The 19,776-nt window shown below is 46.2% G+C and overlaps 1 protein-coding gene across 1 annotated transcript in view; it reads right to left on the bottom strand.

Moving 5' to 3' along the window:
- The window catches only part of ASB7 (ankyrin repeat and SOCS box containing 7), a gene marked incomplete at its 3' end in the record, with an annotated part of 28,358 nt that extends 8,934 nt beyond the window's left edge, over positions 1–19,424 (bottom strand). Inside the window, exons 1-2 of the mRNA XM_080693490.1 lie at positions 19,208–19,424; positions 2,922–3,527 (exon numbers count right to left, since the gene is read on the bottom strand). Of these exons, the coding sequence (XP_080549616.1) occupies positions 2,922–3,527; positions 19,208–19,418 (817 nt within the window). The 5' untranslated portion in view covers positions 19,419–19,424. The remainder of the gene's footprint in view (positions 1–2,921; positions 3,528–19,207) is intronic.
- Between the last annotated feature and the right edge of the window lie 352 nt (positions 19,425–19,776).

The following is a 19,776-nucleotide window of genomic DNA, read 5'->3' as shown; positions in this document are numbered from 1 at the left end:
GAAAATGGATGGAGGTAGAGAACAGCATGGGTGGGCCTAGGTCAGCCGGTCTGAGAGCCAAGGGGAGGCTGCTTTCTCTCAGATACAGAAGCTACAGAGAAAACAGGAAGCGAGAGCCGAGAGAGGGTGTGGAGGGGAGAGAGGGGAGCTGACGAGGAAGACAGCTCAGGTAGCGCCATGTCCCTGTGCTCTTCCTGACGTGTACGGCTGGGGCGGGCTCTGGAGGGAGGCGCAGTACGTGCTGGGAGCGTGCACGTTTGTGTCACCTTGGCCCCCACTAGGATGTGGCTACTACGCACCAGAAAAAGTGTGGAAGGAAATCTGATTCTTGTCAAAACAGTGCAGTGAGCAGTAAGACAGCCCTGCATGAGCTAGGCGTGGGGTAACTTCCTGCACTCCCGGTTCCCGGAGGCTGAAGATCACGGGAGCTGAGATGCCCACAGCCAGCCTGGGCAACGCAGTGAGACCCCACTTCAAAATCATGATGGCGATGGTACCAGAAAAGATGGTCCTCACCAAATACCGCCCGTGGCACTCTGCGCTCCAGCTGAGTAATCTGCGTGCGTGTTCAGACTAGAGGTCAACAGCTCAGAGCACTGGCGCTCCTGGCATGGGGGGCCAGGAAGGGCTCATGGGTTTGACTTCCTGCCCTCTGCTCTCCCCAACCTTCTTCTGTTCTGGTTTCCCAGAGAAGGCTCGGTGGAGGACTCTGAAGACTACAGCTACAGGCGCTCCTTGTAGCACCCCCCACTCACTAGCAAAAGGAAAGTCCATTCAAGCCAGAGAATGGACGAGTGAAACAGAAACATCAACTTTACTCTGGGCAGGAAACACCACTGGAGTCAAGAAGGAATGGCTTATGTGGCGAAGGTGTCCCGAGACAAAGGATGACTGCAGCCTACTTAGACAGCCGGCCTGTGGTCTGGAGGGCACCCCACGACCCCGCCCCTTAGAGCAGGCAGCCAGTGAGGCCGACCCACCCTGACAGGCACAGGGCTCTGTGCTGCGGACTCGCACACAGGGCCGTGCCTTCTGATGTTTCTACCCTCCCTAATTTTAAGTACGTGCCCAGCAGCTCCTCCCAGCTGCTCGGCTGCATGTCTCCACATATAGCCTCTCTGGGGTTCAAAGTAGGGGGCCTGAGTAGAACAAGAATCTAAAGGATTCATTCTGTTGGTGGAACGCCAATCCCTGCTGTCCATCCACCCTCCTTTTATTTTGAAAAATGCTTACCCAGGACTTAGAGCGTGCCAGGCACTGTTCTAAGTTACATCCTAAACGTTAACTCATTTAATCCTCATAGCAAGCCTGTGGGATCAGTGTTATCATTATCCTAATTTTAAGATGAGGATGCCGAGGCACAGGGGCTAAGCGACCCTGCCCTCTGTCACAGCTAAGGCGGAGACGGGCTCAGACTCTGCAGCCCAGCTTTAGCCTGTGCCTCCAGGGAGCAGAACAGCCAAACAATGGGGCTGAGGCGCTACGTAAGGATGGAACGCGCCACACTACTTGAACAAGGAGTCTCTACAGGTTAAAAAGATCTAAGAATAAACAAAAGATACAAGGCAACCAGCGGCTGCGGCTCTGCCCACCGCTCCTCTCTGGCCTCGGGCTGCTTCCGTGCGCCATGACAGTTTTCTGCAAGGGAGCACACACCAGCAGCCCAAGATACCTCTCCCAGCGCAGGCCATGTTGAGCCTTTAACACGAGTAGCCGCTTACATTCAAATCAATTATAGTGAAATAATGTTAAGACTCAACCCCCTCAGCGTTACCAGCTACAGGACGAGGGTGCCCAGCCGCGTGGGGCCAGCGGCTGCATACGGCACAGTACAAGAACACTCCCACCGTTACAGAAGGCTCTCCTGGCCCATGCTGCTCAGACCCGAGTCTGGTTTCTTCTTACACCTCAGTCTGAACACAATTAGCGGCAGTAAGTTCCTCTTTTATCCTATTATACATACACAACATGCAAATTACATTTCATTTCTTAAGAAGCAAATTTGGCCTCGAAAGCCCAGTCTCGAGGGTAGAATGGACTATGTACAAACAGTCAAGTAAATCCCGTGTTCTCTGGCACATGGTACCTAGGTGCCAACGTCTTCTGGAATAGCAATTGAAAGCTCCAGGTCAGTAAGGCAAGAGGCTTTCAGGGGAAAGGGCCACACATATGCATTAGGAAGCCCAGCTTCACGCGCTGGCCTCTGACCTCTGGACACGTGTTCTGCTGCTCACAGGAGGCTGGGAAAGAGAGGGTGGCCAAGTCCACGCAAACTGAGACTCGCACCAGAAAAAGACTCAGGTGCACAGAAGGTCAATCGGGAACTTCCAGCCCTAAACACGGGTCAGATACAAACGGAAGCGGTGGCCCAGGGACAGCAGTGTCAGATTTCATACTGAGAGTATTTTCTTCCATCAATTTCTAGTACCCTCAGCCTCCATTACTAGGCTACCTAAATAAATAATAATACCCTTCCATTTCATGTGGATTCACATGAAGCAGAAAAGCCACACAGAAGGCGTGAGCAGCTTAGCAACAAAGCACAAGTTCTACAACATTCCTGTAGCTAAGGAATCAAAACTCTAAAATCCTCCTTCGAGTTCCTTAACCTGAAGTCTAAAGAATCCTAGAAAGACGATCTCTTTGGCCTCTAGGAACTACCTTGTTCTAAGAGACAGGTCTTTATTTTGAGAATTCTTCTCTGGGCCCACTTCTCCATTTCTTCCCCGCCCGAATGTCTACTCCATTATTTTTAGTAATGAAATTGAATGTAGAAAATTTCTGATGGCTGAGGCGTTACTTACCAAGTTGGGCTTAGAGGAATGATTAGTGTCTAGTCATTTTATGTTATAAAAACCGTAAGCGCCTCAGAAGCCGCAAATTAGAATAAGTGCAATAATAGTAATAATTGTACTACATACTTGTGACTTCTTGTAAGAAATCCAAACACGGCCGACTACTTCCTGAAATACTTATTGAAACAGCCAGTGGGGTCTGGCCTTCGTAGTTCCTTGTGTTCGCGTCTGCGCCATAGTTATACAGCATCCGTGCACACAGCACGTCATCCCGAAGGGCGGACAGGTGCAAAGGAGTCTGGCCGTCCTCGAGTCGCCCCAAGTTTGTGTCCGCCCCTCTCTGGAGGAACATGCGGCAGTACGAGTGATTGCTCTTGATGACGGCGTAGCGCAGGAGGAAGCCGTTCTGAATGTCGATGTTGGCGCTGTGGTCCAGCAGGATCTTCACGCAGCTCGACCGCTCGCGGATGATGGCGAGCTGCAGCGGCGTGGTGCCTTTGTCGCTGAGCGGGTCCACCTCGGCCTTGAACTCCAGCAGGAGTCGCACAAAGGAGTCCCTCCCGTAGTGCGCAGCCACGTGGAGGGGCGTCCAGCCGTCGTTGCTCTTGGCGTTGATAATGTCGCTCCTGTAGTCAGACTCCAGCATCAAGCGCGCGATCCGGGCCCGGCCGTGCATGGCGGCGTAATGCAGGGCGGTGAAGCCTCCGATCAAGTCCTTGACCGTGGGATCAGCTAGGGCAGAAACCAAAACGTAGCCGTGAGCGCACTGGAAGACCAAGCGATGCCCTCTGTGCGGCCGGCGTGCCGCGTCCAGCCAGCGCTCACAGGGGCCAAGGAGTCAGACTAGAACATCAAGATCCTTTCCCTCCTTAACTGAAGTCTACTTGCAACGAAAAATAAAATTTTAGTAGACCGCTTCCAAGCCTGAGCTAGTGGGAGGAGAAGCACATACGGAGCATTTGGGTGGAGGTCACACGCCCCTCTCGCCGGAACCCACTGCCTCTGGCCACTCGACTCCCTCCTCTCCACGCTATTTCGTGTTTCTCGTTTGGTCTGAATTTTAAAAATTTTTTTCTCTTGAGCTTCTTTTTGGTCTTAAGGAGAATCACGTGTAGCAACATCTGTTGCTCTGAATTATGGATATGCTATGATCTGGCAGACTGGTGTTTTAGGGCAGACTGGTTAAAAAATAAATAAATAAGAAAGCTGTGCTGTGATCTGTAAAAAAATTCCAAAGCACGCAAGCTATATGTTAAGTGCTCTTGATAAATCGTGTTTGCATAAAATAAAACATGGTTCTGAGTTCTTAGTTCCTCATGGTCTCATGAGTTTATAGAATCAAGTACCGCATTATGTGAAAAACTGGGAGAGATTTCAGCACTGTATAAACACTATTTTCTAAAACAGTTTAAAAAACCTTTCCTAAATTGAATGAGTTCTGGGAGGAAAACAAACCAGTAAGAATTTCTCTGCCGGGTGACTCCGGCAGGCACGGACTTTGCTCTTTCAGTCACAGACTTCTGCTTTCTCACTAAGACAAAGGCCAGTGTTTTACAGTTTGCATCCCCCTGGCCTTCCTACACAAGAGCTGCTTCCTCCAGACCTTCCATGCAGGAAGACGAACTGGTCAGACCTAACTACCGGATTAAAATGCTTTCTTCTTATAAAAGTCATGCTTAAGCTGGGCATGGGGGCGCACGCTTGTAATCCTAGAGTTTGGGAGGCTGAGACAGGAGGATCGTGGTTCACGGCCAGCCTCAGCTACTTAGTGAGGCCCTTTGCAACTCAGTGAGACCCTGCTTCAAAAAAATAAAGAATTAAAAATAGGGCTGTGAGTGTAGCTCAGAGGTAGAATGCCCAGGGTTCAATCCCCAGTCCCACCTAAAAAAGTCATCCTTAATTTTTAGTTTCTGAAAGAAAAAATCATTAGTGTTTTTCTAGTTTTTGAAAGAAAAAAATCATTAATGTTTTTCACACACAGGCGAAATGCCTCTAAAGTCATTATTGTTTAGTAAAATCTTTTATTTACTTTTAGAATTTATTAGAACAGCTGGGTTCTCTTACGAAAGTCTGAGGCATAAAATTGTATGTTAAAATATTAATAATACTGTGGGGAGTGAAAATTTCAGTTGAGGAGTTGCTAACAAAAATTCTGAGAAATAGCATGTTTTGGGTAAACCTTATCATTTTAATTTCTAAAAGCATTTAATATAAAGTGATAGCATGCCGTGGCAATATCACTTTTATCTCCTTAGAGAAAATGAGGGAGGGTATGGTAACGTCCTAACTAACAGGCAAATACAGTTCCTATGTACTATGGACTTTGAAAAGGCAGGCAGGAGCCTTCAGCAAAGCACTTTGCTGCCATCTACTGGTACGGCGGGAACCTGACCGAGCAAGGGTTCAGTCCGCAGAGAGGCCGCCCTGGAATCCTTACTCCGTTCCGGTTGGTTCACATACCTTGCTGGTACAGACTGAGCAAAGGCGGGCAAGGAATCTCAAAGACCCCGCACTTCAAATGGAAAAGCAAACCTTGCCAAGGTGTCACTTCCAATCGACACCTTGAGAAGCAACCGTGTCCAGCCTTTCCCTCCTGATGCGTGAGTGAAATTGAGGAATATTTCTTTCACTTCACCCCCCCTTCACCCACCAGAGGGGCCTTAAAAGGTGCCAGCCAACACCTTGCATCCTGTATCATTCTAAATTAAAATGGCAGTACATGAAATTGCACCTGCATTTTTGGCTTCCACTTAAGGATTCCACTTACATTTTGGTGCTATGTTGAGCTAAAGAAAAGTACAGATGAACAACAAATAGCAATGATCGGCTTAGTCTCAGTCAAAATCACTCAACGGAATTAACGGGCCACAGCCTAGAGCCCAGCACAGAACAGAGGGTACAGATGCATGACATCTGCATCACCAACCTCAAGAAGTTGGCAGCAAAATGAGCGACCATTTGACAAATGAAGACTCAAACACAACCTAATTTCAGAGTTAGTACTAGCCCATGCAGTAAGACAGGAGAAAGATCTCCTTTGTAATAGCAACAGAAAGCACAGAACACCTAGAGAGAACTCATTAAGAAACGTGTAAGGCACATGCAAAGTAAACTTTGACTGAGTCTATTTACATTTCTTTATCTATGTCTGTTCAAATGTCTCTTTATCAGTCTGTCCTGAACACTGTCTAAAAGAGCAACCCACCAAACTTAGAACTATGTCCCTTTAGCAAACATTTTTCTTCCAAGTGAGACCTATTTTACTTTTCTGTGGTACCAGGAATTGAATCCAGGGGCGTTTTAACACTGACCTACACCCCCAGACCTACTTTATTTTTTATTTATTTTTGTGGCACTGGAGATTGAACGGGGGTGGGATGGGGGGATTCTACCTACAAGCTATATCCCCAGCCCTATTTTTTTTTAATCTTGAAACAGAATCTCATTAAGCTGCTGACACGAGCCTCAACCCTTCAATTCTCCTGTCTCTGCCTCCCAAGTGATGGGATTACAGGCCTGTGCCACCAAACCCTGCTCAGATGGGACCTATTTTAAATAACTGTGGCATAATCTCAACAAATCTACCTAAATCTAAATTTTTCATACCTATATAAACACAAGCAAAGAAACATGGCTATGATTGATATGGTTTGAACCTATTTATCCCGACAGTTTTACTGAATTAAAGCCAGCTAGCGTCTTTTAGGTGTAGAGATTGATACGATCTGGCAAGTGCGTACAGTCATCACCTCATCAGAAGCACAGCCAAGGTGCAGAGTCTTCCCATCGCTTCCCAAAGGCCCTTCCTGCCTTTTTACAGCCCATTCCTTGGCAAATGCTGGATGCAGGCAAATCACTGACCGACAAAAACAAAGTTTTGTCTTGTTTAGAATTTCACATTAAAAAATCATATCTGAACTTTTGTTTGGCTTATTTCATTTAGCGTTATTTTTTCAAATTAATCCATGTTGTATCAACAGTTCATTCCTTTGTATTGCTGAATAGTATTCCATGACATGAATGTATCTTGTATCCATTTATGTAAGCAGGTAGACATGAATTATTTCCAATTTGAGGCCATTTGGATGCTGCTGCTGTGCACATCCATATGCGAGCATGTATGTGGATACATGTTTTCATTTTACTCGGGTAAAACTGTGGGAGAGAAGTGCTGGATCATATATTAGATATACCCTTAACTTTAGGAGAAACTGCCAGCCCTGCGTGGCAGCACACCCCTGTAATCCCAGTACTTGGGGAGCTCAGACAGGAGGATCGCAGGTTCAAGGACATCCTCAGCACTGTAGCAAGACTCTCCGCAACCTACTGAGAATTGTAAGTTCTGTTGTCATATATAATAAGTTAAATTTTATTTTCTAAATGTCAAAATGCTAAGAAGTTACATTGAATTTTTTAATACTGACCTGCATAATCCAGCTAAAATTTACTTGTTAGTGCTAGTAAAATTTGGTAAGCTTCTGGCAACTTTCTACATGCACAATTATGTTCTCTGCAAACAGAAAACTACATGTGTTGTTCTTCTCTCATCACGAGAATGTTGAATAGAGCCGGGTGGTGGGCACGCTCGTCATCCCAGCATTCGGGAGGCTGAGACCGGAGGATCGAGGTTCGCGGACAGCCTCAGCTACCTAGTGAGGCCCTCCGCAACTCAGTGAGACCCTGTTTCCAAATAAAGAATAAAAAATAGGGCTGAGGGTGTAGCTGGAGCTAGAATGACCCTGGGTTCCATCACCAGTACTGCCAAAAAAAAAAAAAAAAAAAAAAAAAGAACGTTGAATAAACGGTAAAGTACATACTGGGAGTGAGAGCGTGCAGTAGCAGGAAGCGGCGGCTTTTCATGGCGCACTACGTAAGTCAGACGTTACCATCCTCCGTCTCTGTGATCTTCATTAGAAACGAGTATTTGCTGTTGTACGCATCTCCTGTATCTATGAAACGTCCACTGAGTATTTGTCTTTCATTCCACTCATATAGTAAACTATCACCCTATTGATTCATACGTTTTAAACCACAGGTTTCCACTTCCTTTTCAGAAAAAAGGTTACTCAGTGTACGCAAGAAACCTGCCTTCTGTAAAGGAATCAACAGAAAGTGCAGTGACGAATTTGTGTCTTTTATGTACCTATATTTTGTTAAGCACCCTCTGGGGGTGGTATTGCCCTCTTTGGGAACCTATGTGTTAAATCTTGAATTCTTAAGATAAATACCATTTGGCCATGAGGTAATATCCTTTTTCAAAATATACTGACTTGCTAGTGTTTTGTAGATTTTTGTTTATTTTGATTTGGGTACTGGGATGGAACCCAAGGATGTACCTTCAAGCTACACCCCCGCCTTTTACCATCTGTAACAGTTTTGAAGCAGGGTCTTACTAAGCTGCTGCGTATCTTGCTAAGCTGCTGAGGCTGGCCTCAAACCTGTCATCCTCCTGTCTCAGCTTCCCAAGCACTGGGCTCACAGGCACAGCACTGGCCCCTGCCGCTAGTCTTCTGTTAATGACTTTGTTAACACGCACGTCCGTGTGATGAGGACTCGCCCCAGGGCCTCGTGCATGCTAGACAAGCACTCTACCGCTGCGCCACAACCCAGCTCAAGACTTTTTGTATCTGTCCTCATGAGGAACACGGTTCTTGTCTTCCAGTGTTTTTGGCAATGAAGCCTATACATGAAGTTAGGAAATGTTTCTTTTCCTACTTTCTCAAAGAATCTGCAAAGGATTATTATTTGTTCTTTTAAGGATTATTATTAGTTGTTGTTGTTGTTGTTGTTGTTGTTCTTCTTCTTCTTCTTTTTTTTTTTTTTTTTGGTGGTACTGGGGTTCCTGGAAGCCCTTCTACCTCCAGGCTACACTCCCAGACCTACTGGGGTTCCTGGAAGCCCTTCTACCTCCGGGCTACACTCCCAGACCTATTTTTATATTTTTATGTGGAAACAGGGTCTCTTAGGCCAGCGCGCTCCTCCCGTCTCCACCTCCCGAGTGCGGGGTGACCAGTGCGGGGATGACAAGCGCGGGGTGACCAGCGCGCCCAGCGCGCCCACCGCGCCCGGCTGATTTGTTCTTTTAATGTTCAAACAATGCAACAGAGAAGTTAGCTAAGCCCAACACCTTCTTCAAGAGAAATACTCATTATGAATTAAATTTCTCAAATTAACATATAGCTGTTAAACTTTTAAACAATCATTCCATTTCTTCCAAATGGCATAAAGGTGCTCATCGTATTTCTTACATTTTTGCCATCTATAGGATCTGTAGTAATGTCTCTTTTTGCATTCTAGAAAACAGTTGTTTTTTCTCGTTTTCTTCATCAGCTTAGCTAGAGCATTACCTATTTTATTGATCTTTACAAAGAATCATCTTTTGACTTTTAGTTACCATCAGTTTCTTCTATTATTTGCCCAATTTCAATTATACTGACTTGTTTTCCTCTATTATTTCGCCCCTTTTTTACTTTGGGCTTAATTCTAGTCGCATAGAGAAACTATGTGCGTACAGCTACCTTTCCTGTCCCCTTTCCTGTGCTCTCACTGTCATACATGTTACATCTTTATATAGTATAAATCCAGTAATACTTTTATAAGCACTGTCTTATGCTATTGTCTTTTAAGAGATAAAATGAGCCAAAAACATATTTATATTATTTGTGACAGAACCACTCAAAGGTTAAAAAAATAGTATTACCTAATAGCTACTAATACAGACTTTTAGCCTTTCTTCTATACTTAAAAAAAATAAATGTAATTATAATCACACTAATTACTTAATCCTTCTCTATGACGATGCTGGAAAAGGTTCCATATTTTAAATTACATGTAGTGGAGGTGCCATTATTATATAGAATATATTTCCTATTTAAAGATTGTCTCTGTGATAAATTATAGAATTTAATTTGGTTATTGATCCAATTTAAACCAATAGACTATACCTAGTTTACTAGGCAAAAGTATCTTCATTTTTAAGGTGCTAAGTATACTAGCAAACTGCTTTCTACAAGTTTGTGCAAAGGCCTTTTGATGTGCTTTTTTTTTTTTTACCATGTTTGAGATTATTGTTTCCAAAACTTTTCATTTCTGAAAAGCTAAAAATAATTCTTACCATTCTTCTGTGGATTTGATTACTCCCTTATCTCTCTTACTTATTTTCATGTATTTTACCACAGGATTTCTCTTTTTTGTACTGAAAATGGAACCCAAGGGCATTTTCCCTCCAAGCCACACTCCCTCCCTGCCCTTTTTTATTTTTTTATTTTGAAACAAGGTCTTGCTAAGCTGCTGAAAGCCTCGCTAAGCTGCTAAGGCTGGCCTCCCACCTGTGATCCTCCTGTCTCAGCCTCCCAAGTACTGAGATCATAGGTATGCAGCACTGTACCCGGCTTCACCAAGAGGATGGTACTTTATCAAGAGAAGACTTAAGATGCTCTCCCCAGGTTCCTGGAGATCTGCTCTATACACAACATCAGAGCTTTAGTCAAACGCCCTTCCGGCCACAACACTCAATCTAGAGATGAATGACGCACCAGGATACGCTTTCTTCACGGTACTGTTTTGGGATGTCCAATTTGCCTGGAAATTTTTAGGCACATTCAAAATTAAAAAATAAAGATAACAATAATGGCTTCTTATAATCCCTACTTTCCTAATACTCTTCCCTTCCAACCTGGACAGCACACTGCGCTGGTCATAAAGATGACCAGGATTTGTACAGAAGCACTGTTTGAAGCATCCCATTTGTGTGGACGAATTGGAACATTTTTGGAGGTTATAAAACCCCAAGTTTTCGGCAGTCTGAAGCAGGATATTTAAAGCAAGATGATACAATATCATTTCTCTGTACAGGCCAATGTCTTATAGCTGTGCTGTCTAATTCAGGAGCCACTAACCCTGCGTGGCTACTGAGCCCTTAAAGCACGGTTGGTGTGACTGAGGACTGAATGTGCTGAATTTAACTGAACTGTATACAGGCTCCCGAGCTATCAATGGCACAGGTTTAGACCAACCTAAAAAGAGAGTCTCATTTTTTCCCCCTTTGAAATACTGACAGCATCAGTTATCCAACTCACACACGCCTAGTTTTCCTCAACACTGGGTTCCCCTGTGGTCACGCCGTCCTGCCCAGTCCTGGTCACAGGCAGCCTTCGAGTTGAGCTCTGCCAGCTCTGTGTCACCACCCACGGGCGGATCCACTACGCGGGCATACTATGGACTTGAACTGGTCAAATCTGATCCTTTAATACACTCAGGCGAACAAGTTCCAGCTGTATGAGTGGACTGACCCTCCGTGTCCTGCTGCTTAAGCTACATCTGGACCACTGCCCCGCCCTCTGCTGGCCCTGGCCCTCAATACCTGGCGCCTCTTCTCTTCCTGACCCCCGGCCCCAGTCCTCAGTTATTCTTGGCTTCTTTCAGTCCCCCTGGCGGCCCTGCTCTTCTTATGCCCTGGGTCCTTCAGATACGCTCACCTACTACAACCACAGAACTACGTAGAACGTGCCTGCTTCTTCCACTCCTCCCCGGTGAATGTTGCGCAGCTCACTACCCTCCCGACAGTGAACGACTGGGCGCGTTCCAGTCCAACTCAGCTCTTCTCAGTTCCTAAAATCAAACCTGCTCCTTCTTTCCTTCAACCTCCTCATTTACCGTGCTAGTGTTAAAGTCCATACCTCCTTCCTTCCCGCCCCGCTACACGTCTTGCACATCTTTCAAGGCCTCTACTGAAACTCCACTTTCTCTAGAAACCGTCCCTGCCACCCTGACCTGAGCAGACACCAAGGACCTGGTCCTCCATGACGCCTAACTCCTCACTGCAGCGGCCGTGCTTCCCTCCCCCCGACTGACAGCGGAGACGACCCTTCCAACCCCAGCTGCCCAGCCCAGCCGCGGCACCTCGGGCGCACGAGTGACGCCTCTGCAGCTGGCTTTTTTCCTCTACAGCTGTTTTATTTTTTTTATTGATAACATGATCCTCAGAGTTGTTGTGAAGAATGTGGCATATATTAAATGCTCAGCAAATACTGGTTATAAATCTACCCATCTGCTGAACTACAAAATGCCAGGCAACCAGAACCATAGTGGCTTATTTCTGTACCTTGGTGCCTAACTCAGAGCCTGGAATACAGCAGATGCTCAACGAATATTTTCTGAATAAATGAGTAAATGATGTATAGGGGACCCAATAGCCAACTCCTCCATCTATGAACTCCCCCCCCCATACACACACAGCAGGAAAAGGGGAAGAGAGGAGAGAAGAGGGAACAGAGAGGGGACGAAGCTGCCCTCTGGCTTCTGCATTCTCTCACTCATTCCTACTGGTGATTCTGAAAAGAGCAGGCAGGATGACTTCAGGCAACCTTTCTTCTTGGTGGTACTGGGGGTGGAACCCAGAGGCTTTCTACCTCCGGGCTACACTCCCAGACCCATTTTATATTTTATTTGGAAACAGGGTCTCGCTAAGTTGCTGAGAACCTCACTCAGTATCTGAGGCTGTCTTTGAACCTGTGCAATCTTCCTGTCTCAGCCTCCCAAGCGCGGGGATTACAAGCGTGTGCCACCACGCCCGGCTCAGGCAACCTTTTAATCCCACCAGGCTAGCCCATTCTCACACAGCATTTTCTGGTAAAAGAAAAGATTAGTATTATCTCTCCTACATAAACCATCACAGTGTTTCCTCTTTCTTATTAGGGGCAAAGCATTTGTAGGTTCCACCCTCGTGGGGCTCCAGACGTTGAACAGAAAACTGAAGTAATTCATTATGTCTATCAAAGGTGCTATAATCAAAGATCCAGGGGGCAGTATTACATCACAGAAGGCCAGCGCCCCAGAGGGAGGAGTGGCAGCTTGCGACAGGGCATATAGAAGGCTCTCACCTGACCTTGTCTAGATGCAAAAAACTTTCCCCCGAGAGACTGGCAGGTGAGATTCAACGGAGAAGTGGACACAAACAAGGGAGAGCTGGCCACGGTGGGTGGGCAGCCCACCTAGGCGAGGGCCCGAGCTCAGCCCAGGCCGCTCAGAGCTGCAGCTGGTCAGTGGGAGGAGCTGGACAGTGTGTTGACCCCAGGAAGGACCTGGGTCGCATCCTCAAGGAAACAGGGCCCCACTGATGATTCAGAAGAGGAACTGTTTTATTTCCATCTCTAACAGACAGCATTGATTAGGGGATGAAGCAGGGGTGAAAGAGACCCACCCCCAGTCCTGGTGGGAAAGAGGCTTCCCTAAGAGCAGGGCGGCGCCTCTGCTGACAAGATGTGGCAGCTGTTTACGAAGCAGAATCAACAATGATCATATACGGAGTAAGGAGAATGGTGTCCGCCATGGCTTGTAGATCTCCAGCGCAGATCCAGGCCATGGTGCCACTCACTGGGAAAGAATACAGGGGCGGTAGCGGCCTCTGCTGCACCACCAGGTCTCCGGGCCACAAGCGCAGGTGGCTGCACAGCAGCTGGTCTGGAGATGAGAGCCAGGACTCAGCTACATAGGGACATGCCTAGCATCACTGAGCCCGCGAGGGGAGGGGGACTCCTCCCTCCCGAGCTTTGCCAAACTCCTTCCTAATGTGTGGGAAATCATCCTCTCAATCTCTTATTCTATTAGGGTAAAAGATACACTGTAAGGACAAACGAGCCAGGCGTGGTGGCCCAGCTCTATAATCCTAGTACTTGAGAAAGCAGGGTCACAGGTTCAAGGCCAGCCTCCACAACCCAGCAAGACCCTGTTTCAAAATAAAAAATTAAAAAGGGCTGGGGGTGCGGCTCAAAGGTAGAATGCCTCTACCTTTAATCCCCACTAATACACACACACACACTGAAGAGCTTCTCCCACCCTAAACCTGTTATGGAGCAACAGTACTTAAAGCAGTCTAACACTGACCCAGGGACTCAGTTACGGTTTGGATGTAAAATGCCCGCCAGAGAAGCTCAAGTGTTACACAATGCAGCCGGGCGCGGAGGTGGACATGGCCTGGGGGACTCCACCTTGCCCTGGCCGCCTGACTGACAGCGGCTCCTCTCCACCAAAGGCCACAGCCGCCGCGGTTTCTGCCTCAGAAGCAGGTGACCACGGCCTGAACGTCCACAACTGTGAACCCAAATAAACCTCCTCTAAGCTGTTCTCGTCAGGTATTTGGTCACAGCGACGAAAGAGCTGACTAAAAGAGACTAACCTCAGCGATGGAGGCACACAGACACGAGCATCCTGCGTCTGATCCAGCAGTGCACCAGTGCCAGGAAAGAGAGGACCACCGAGGCTCTCTTTCTGGGAGAAAAAGGCAAAACCGTCCCTGCACGCCTCCTTTCATACCCCCAAACCAATTCTGGACAGATCAAAGACCTAAACACCACAAAACGTTTTAGAAGAAAATATTAGCAAATAATGACCCCTTGGTATGATGTACCTCTTCAAAGGCACAAACCATAGGCAAAAGAAAAAAACATCAAGGTGATAACATGGGCCTGGGGTGTGGCTCAGAGGCAGAACACTTGCCTGGCACGTGCAGGGCCCGGGTTTGAGCCCTAGTACCATAGAAAGGATGAGAAAACTACAAACTGGGTGAAGATTATTGCAACAAATAACTAACAAAATGGCATACAAGTATTGTGTTTATGGTGGATAGCATTTACTACAAGTCAATGGGGAAAAGACAGAAAACCTGTCTTATGATGCTTTGTTAATCACATGTCAGTTTTGTTTTTTATTATTTATTTTGTGGTACTGGGGATGGAACCCAGCGGCCGTCTACCTCTGGGCTGCACTCCCAGACCTATTTTCTATTTTATTTGGAAACAGGGTCGCACTTTGTTGCTGAGCCTAAGTAGCTGAAGCTGGCTTCGAACCTGCAGATTCCTCCAGTCTCAGCCTCCCGAGTGTCAGGATTACAAGTGTGCGTCACCACGCCCGGCCATATGTCAGTTTTGGAAAAAAAAAAAAAAAAAAAAGAGAGAGAGGCCAGCAGGGCGCACAGGGGAAGAGAAGGCCACCTGGCAGTCCACCAAGGCCCGAGAGGAGGCGCTGTCTGTCTATCCTGCCCACTCGGCAAGGACACAGCAATTACAACCTCTTTGCAAGACAATTTCTCAACTTTTTTTTTTTTTTTTTTTTCAGTACCGGGGATGGAACCCAGGGCATTCTACCTCCGAGCTATACCCTCAGCCCTATTTTTTATTCTTTATTTTGAAACAGGGTCTCGCTGAGCTGCAAAGGGCCTCACTCAGTAGCTGAGGCTGGCTGGGAACCAGGATCCTCCTGTCTCAGCCTCCCAAATGCTGGGATTACAAGCGTGTGCCCCCATGCCCGGCATTTCTCAACTTTTTGACTTGTCAAGTGCACTTCTAGAAATTATTCAAGACGGAAACGCTCACATAGGTAAAAAGATCAGTCAAGGACATTCTCTGTGATACTATTTCTAGCAGAAAAATGAAAACAATTTAAAAGTGTCCAACAACAGGAGCAATGCATTAATCAATTCCAGCCACACGATGGAATGTGAGATGGAGTGTGCACCGACAGGGGCCAGCACTAGGCTGCGTGGGACGAAGTCAAGACAGGGAACAGAACAGCTGAAGGTGAGGATGGGAGGATACTTCTGCCTCGATGCACAGGCTGCACAGGTACAAAAGAAACCAAGGCGAGGAGGAGTGAGGGGCGGGACTAGAGAGCAGCCCATCGGTCTACAGCACCCCTGTTTTTAATTTAATCATGTAGGATTACCTTCGCAAAAAAGAAAATCTCTCAAGGAAAGGTCAAAAAATAAGAGAACAGTAAACAATAGTATACTCATAGTCATAAATACAAGAACAGTTAAACAATAATAGTATACCCATATTCATAAATACAACCCTGGAAATATAAGACTAAATCTGGATGCATTAATTACACTGCACTCATGTAAGGTTTCTCTAAAATTGATAGTGCAGATGGATGCCCAACTCTAGGAATAGAGTAAAAGATATTGAATTGTACACTTTTAAATGAGAAAACTGTATAGCATGCAAACTTTTATCTAATGTGTGTGTGTGTGTGTGTGTGTGTGTGTGTGTGTGTTGCTGATGATTGAACCCAGGGACCTCATGCCTGCCAGGCACACATTTTACTACTGAGCTACCCCTCATGCCCAACTTCTCTGTGTGTGAGAGTAAAGAGAACAGGGTTTAGGAACTGTGGCCCACAAATCAAACGTGCTCTATCACTGGCGTTCCTGTTTTTTTTCTTTCATCATTGTGTTTTTGTTTCTTTTCTTTTTTCTTTTCTTTTTTTTGTGGTGCTGCAAATTGAACCCAGGGCCATTCTACCTCTAAGCTACACCTTCAGCTCAATTTCTTAATTCTGTATTTTGAAACAGGGTCTCACTGAGTTGTGGAGGGCCTCACTAAGGAGCTGAGGCTGGCCGCAATCCTCTTGTCTCAGCCTCCCAAGTACTGAAATTACAATTTTTTTGGGGGGGAGATGAGGTCTCACTATGTTGCCCAGACCAGCCTCAAACTCACAATCCTCCTGCCTCAGCCTCCCCAGCATCAGATTACATGCACGCGCCAATACACCCAGATTTATTGGAACACTGTCACACCCATTATGTATCTATGGTGGCTTTCACATACAAGAGCAGACCTGTGATGTTAAAAATATCTTTAAATCATGCAGGGAGTAGAAGACAACTGCTATAGAACAGTAAGCCAACCTATCACTTTATGTTAAAAAAAATGCACAGTACAATACGGCATGATTTCATACCGTATGCGCAACAGCATTAGGGCGTGCTGTAGAAACACATTCACGGCTGCGTCTGGCGGCGGCAGGCAGGCCGAGACCGGAGGCTGGTCAAAGGGCACCTGGGCTTTCTTTGTAATTTACTCAGAGATGTGTCCTATTGGGATTAAGGAGACGGTATCCGTGTATTTTCTCAAAATGTGAACTTTTTCTTCTCAACTACTTTTTCTGTGAAACAGAATGTAACAGGACGAGGCAGAATTAAAAAATGTGACTCTGCTCCTGGTCTTACTTTTGCTAAGTGCTGCCAGGTGCTAAAGGTCTGCTCCGACGCCCACTTTTAGCTCTTTCAGAACGTTTTCCTGGCATTCCGCTTACACCCGCTTCATTACCTTCAGAAGTGAGGTGCTCAAGCTGTGAGGTGAAAAGACGTGAAGACAACCAGAAAGTAGGCACAGACCAATGAGTCCCGGGTCCTGCTGACAATCAGCTATTTCAGGCATATAATTCCCATTCAGGGCCCTGGGCAAGTGACCGCTCCTAGTCGCAGGTTTAGATTCATTTTGCAATCCGCCCATGCCCACAGGCTTTGTATCATATATTCATATAATTCACACAATCCTCAAGACAGCGGGGGACATCTAACATTTTCGTGCAATTCCAAATACAAGTCAGTTGGGCAGCTTAGTAATAAACGAACAGGTGTAACCTGAGTCCCAGCCAAGCTGTTTTACACCGTAACTATAGGAATAATGCAGGCACAAATGATCAAATATATATAATCCATCTTAAAGAAAATAAAGCAGCTGGAATTCAACAACAGGAAAAAGTAAATTAGTTTGGAACAATTATTAGTTTAAAAACCTTTTGGAAATGGAGTTTTTCGAAGCAAACCACAAAATTCTAAATGTAGTTTCCAACTACACATACTTACAGAGAACTAGACTTCAGATAACAAGTCTGTTTACAGGACACCTAGAAACTCTATATACTGTTGGAAAGGCAAGTGCTCCGAAGCAATAATAATAAAAGCAAGCCGGGCGTGGTGGCGCATGCTTGTGATCCCAATCCTTGGGAGGCTGGGAGAGGGGTTTGCAGGTTGGAGGCCAGCCTCAGCAACTTAGCAAGACCTTGTTTCAAAACTAAAAATGAGCCGGGCGTGGTGGCGCACGCTTGTAATCCCCGCGCTTGGGAGGCTGAGACAGGAGGATCGCACAGGTCTGAAGCCAGCCTCAGCTACTTAGGCTCTCAGCAACTTAGTGAGACCCTGTTTCCAAATAAAATATAAAATAGGTCTTGGAGTATAGCCCGGAGGTAGAAAGCTCCTGGGTTCCACCCCTAGTACCACCAAAAAAACAAAACAAAACAAAAAAACCACTAAAAATGAAATCAAGCTGAGAGTGTAGCTCAGAGGTAGGACACCCATGAGTTCAATCCCCATTTCCATACACACTATAAGAATAATGAAATAATAATAAGAATATAATAATAATACAAACATAAGCAAGCATCCAAGAGAGAAGGAAAGGTGAATTCAAAGTACAAAGGATCGGCCGGGCGTGGTGGCGCAAGCCTGTAATCCCCGCGCTTGGGAGGCTGAGACAGGAGGATCGCACGGGTTCGAAGCCAGCCTCAGCTACTGAGTGAGGCTCTCAGCAACTTAGTGAGACCCTGTTTCCAAATAAAATAGTCTGGGAGTATAACCCGGAGTTAAAAAGCCTCTGGGTTCCACCCCCAGTACCACCAAAAAAAAAAAAAAAAAAAGTACAAAGGATCTTGAGGGCCAAGATGTTTAAGTGGAACCCGTGGTAGGGTGTCCTTCCTGGGGCAATTATCAACAGGAGAAACTTGAGCAATTCCCTAACTGTAAGTACCACAACCATTGCTGCTTCTTAAAATAAAAGCAACTACAGGTCCCAGGAAGGGTCACTCAGGTGAAATTGACAGGTTGGGTCCCTCCCTGCAGGGGCGGGACCTTAGGAAAGAAGGAGACTCTGCTGGGCAACATCACCAGACAGGTGATATCGCGAGAGGGGCGGAGTTTCCACGCATGGCCTCACCCACAAGACATAAACCTTAAAAGGAAGGGCATTTCCTTTCCAGCGATGGAGGAGCTTGGTCTCCAGCCCGAGAGAAGACCGCATTAAAATTCTTTCTGGAGCACCTGATCTCTCTCGCCTTTTTATTGCACCTAAAAAACCTAACAGAAATAACTTGAGAAACCCAGGCTGTCGAGAGAAACTACATATGCTATGCGAGAAAAACTCAATCACCAAGCTGATCTTTCAAGCCGGGCACGGTGGCACACGGTTGTAATCCCCGCGCTTGGGAGGCTGAGACAGGAGGATCGCACAGGTTCCAAGCCAGCCTCAGCTACTTAGTGAGGCTCTCAGCAGCTTAGTGAGACCCTATTTCCAAATAAAGTATAAAGTGGGTCTGGGAGTATAGCCCGGAGGTAGAAAGCCTCTGGGTTCCACCCCCAGTACCACAAATAAATAAATAAATAACTATCTGATTTTAAACAAAACTCTGTTTCATTCAAAAAAATTTCACAAAAGAACAAGATGTTGAGATTTGACAAAGAGGACTAAAAATTATCCACACGTGCACATGTGTGTGAGCACACGCGTATTTTTCAATTTAATGTGATTTCCAGTTTTGCCTTGGGGGAAAAGGTATACTTCTAGTAAACTCACCTCCGTGTTCTAGAAACACTCGGACACATCTTTCCTTTCCTCTTGCTGCAGAGAAATGGAGCAGGGTCCAGCCGTTAGCATCTCGGCCATTTGGAGAATAGCCTTGTTCTAGCATCTTTCGCACCGTGTGCACATCCCCCGCGGCCACGGCAGCCTGAATCTGCAACTCTTCCTGGAGCTCAGGGTTCCTCCGACAGTGGTGCTGTAACATCCTAGCTGAGTCCGCTTTTCACAAAGGAGTCATTAGGTCCCGGGGATCTGCCTTTCAGGGAAGGCGGAATAATGGAGTTAAGAACAGGATCTGTGGCTCTGGACACTGTACTCATGAAACACTGCAGAGCTGTCCACTGGCTACACCAGTAAACCAAAGTAACAACAGCTCATGCCAGTGGTTACTACGTTTCAGTAATTTCACTCAAACTATAAATGATTTCACCAGGCATAAACCCCTGACCTCCTAGAACAGAAAGCTTCTTCTATAGCCTTCTGAAATCTCAAAACAAACAAGGTAAGAACATGACAGTTTTAATCTGGGGGGGGGGGGCGGTTGACAACAGGCAGCTACAGAA

Source organism: Muscardinus avellanarius (genome assembly GCF_963383645.1).
Source record: "Muscardinus avellanarius genome assembly, chromosome: 3".
NCBI lineage: Eukaryota > Metazoa > Chordata > Mammalia > Rodentia > Gliridae > Muscardinus > Muscardinus avellanarius.
Note: the sequence above shows the minus strand (reverse complement) of the source record. Positions and strands in the feature narration are given on the sequence as shown.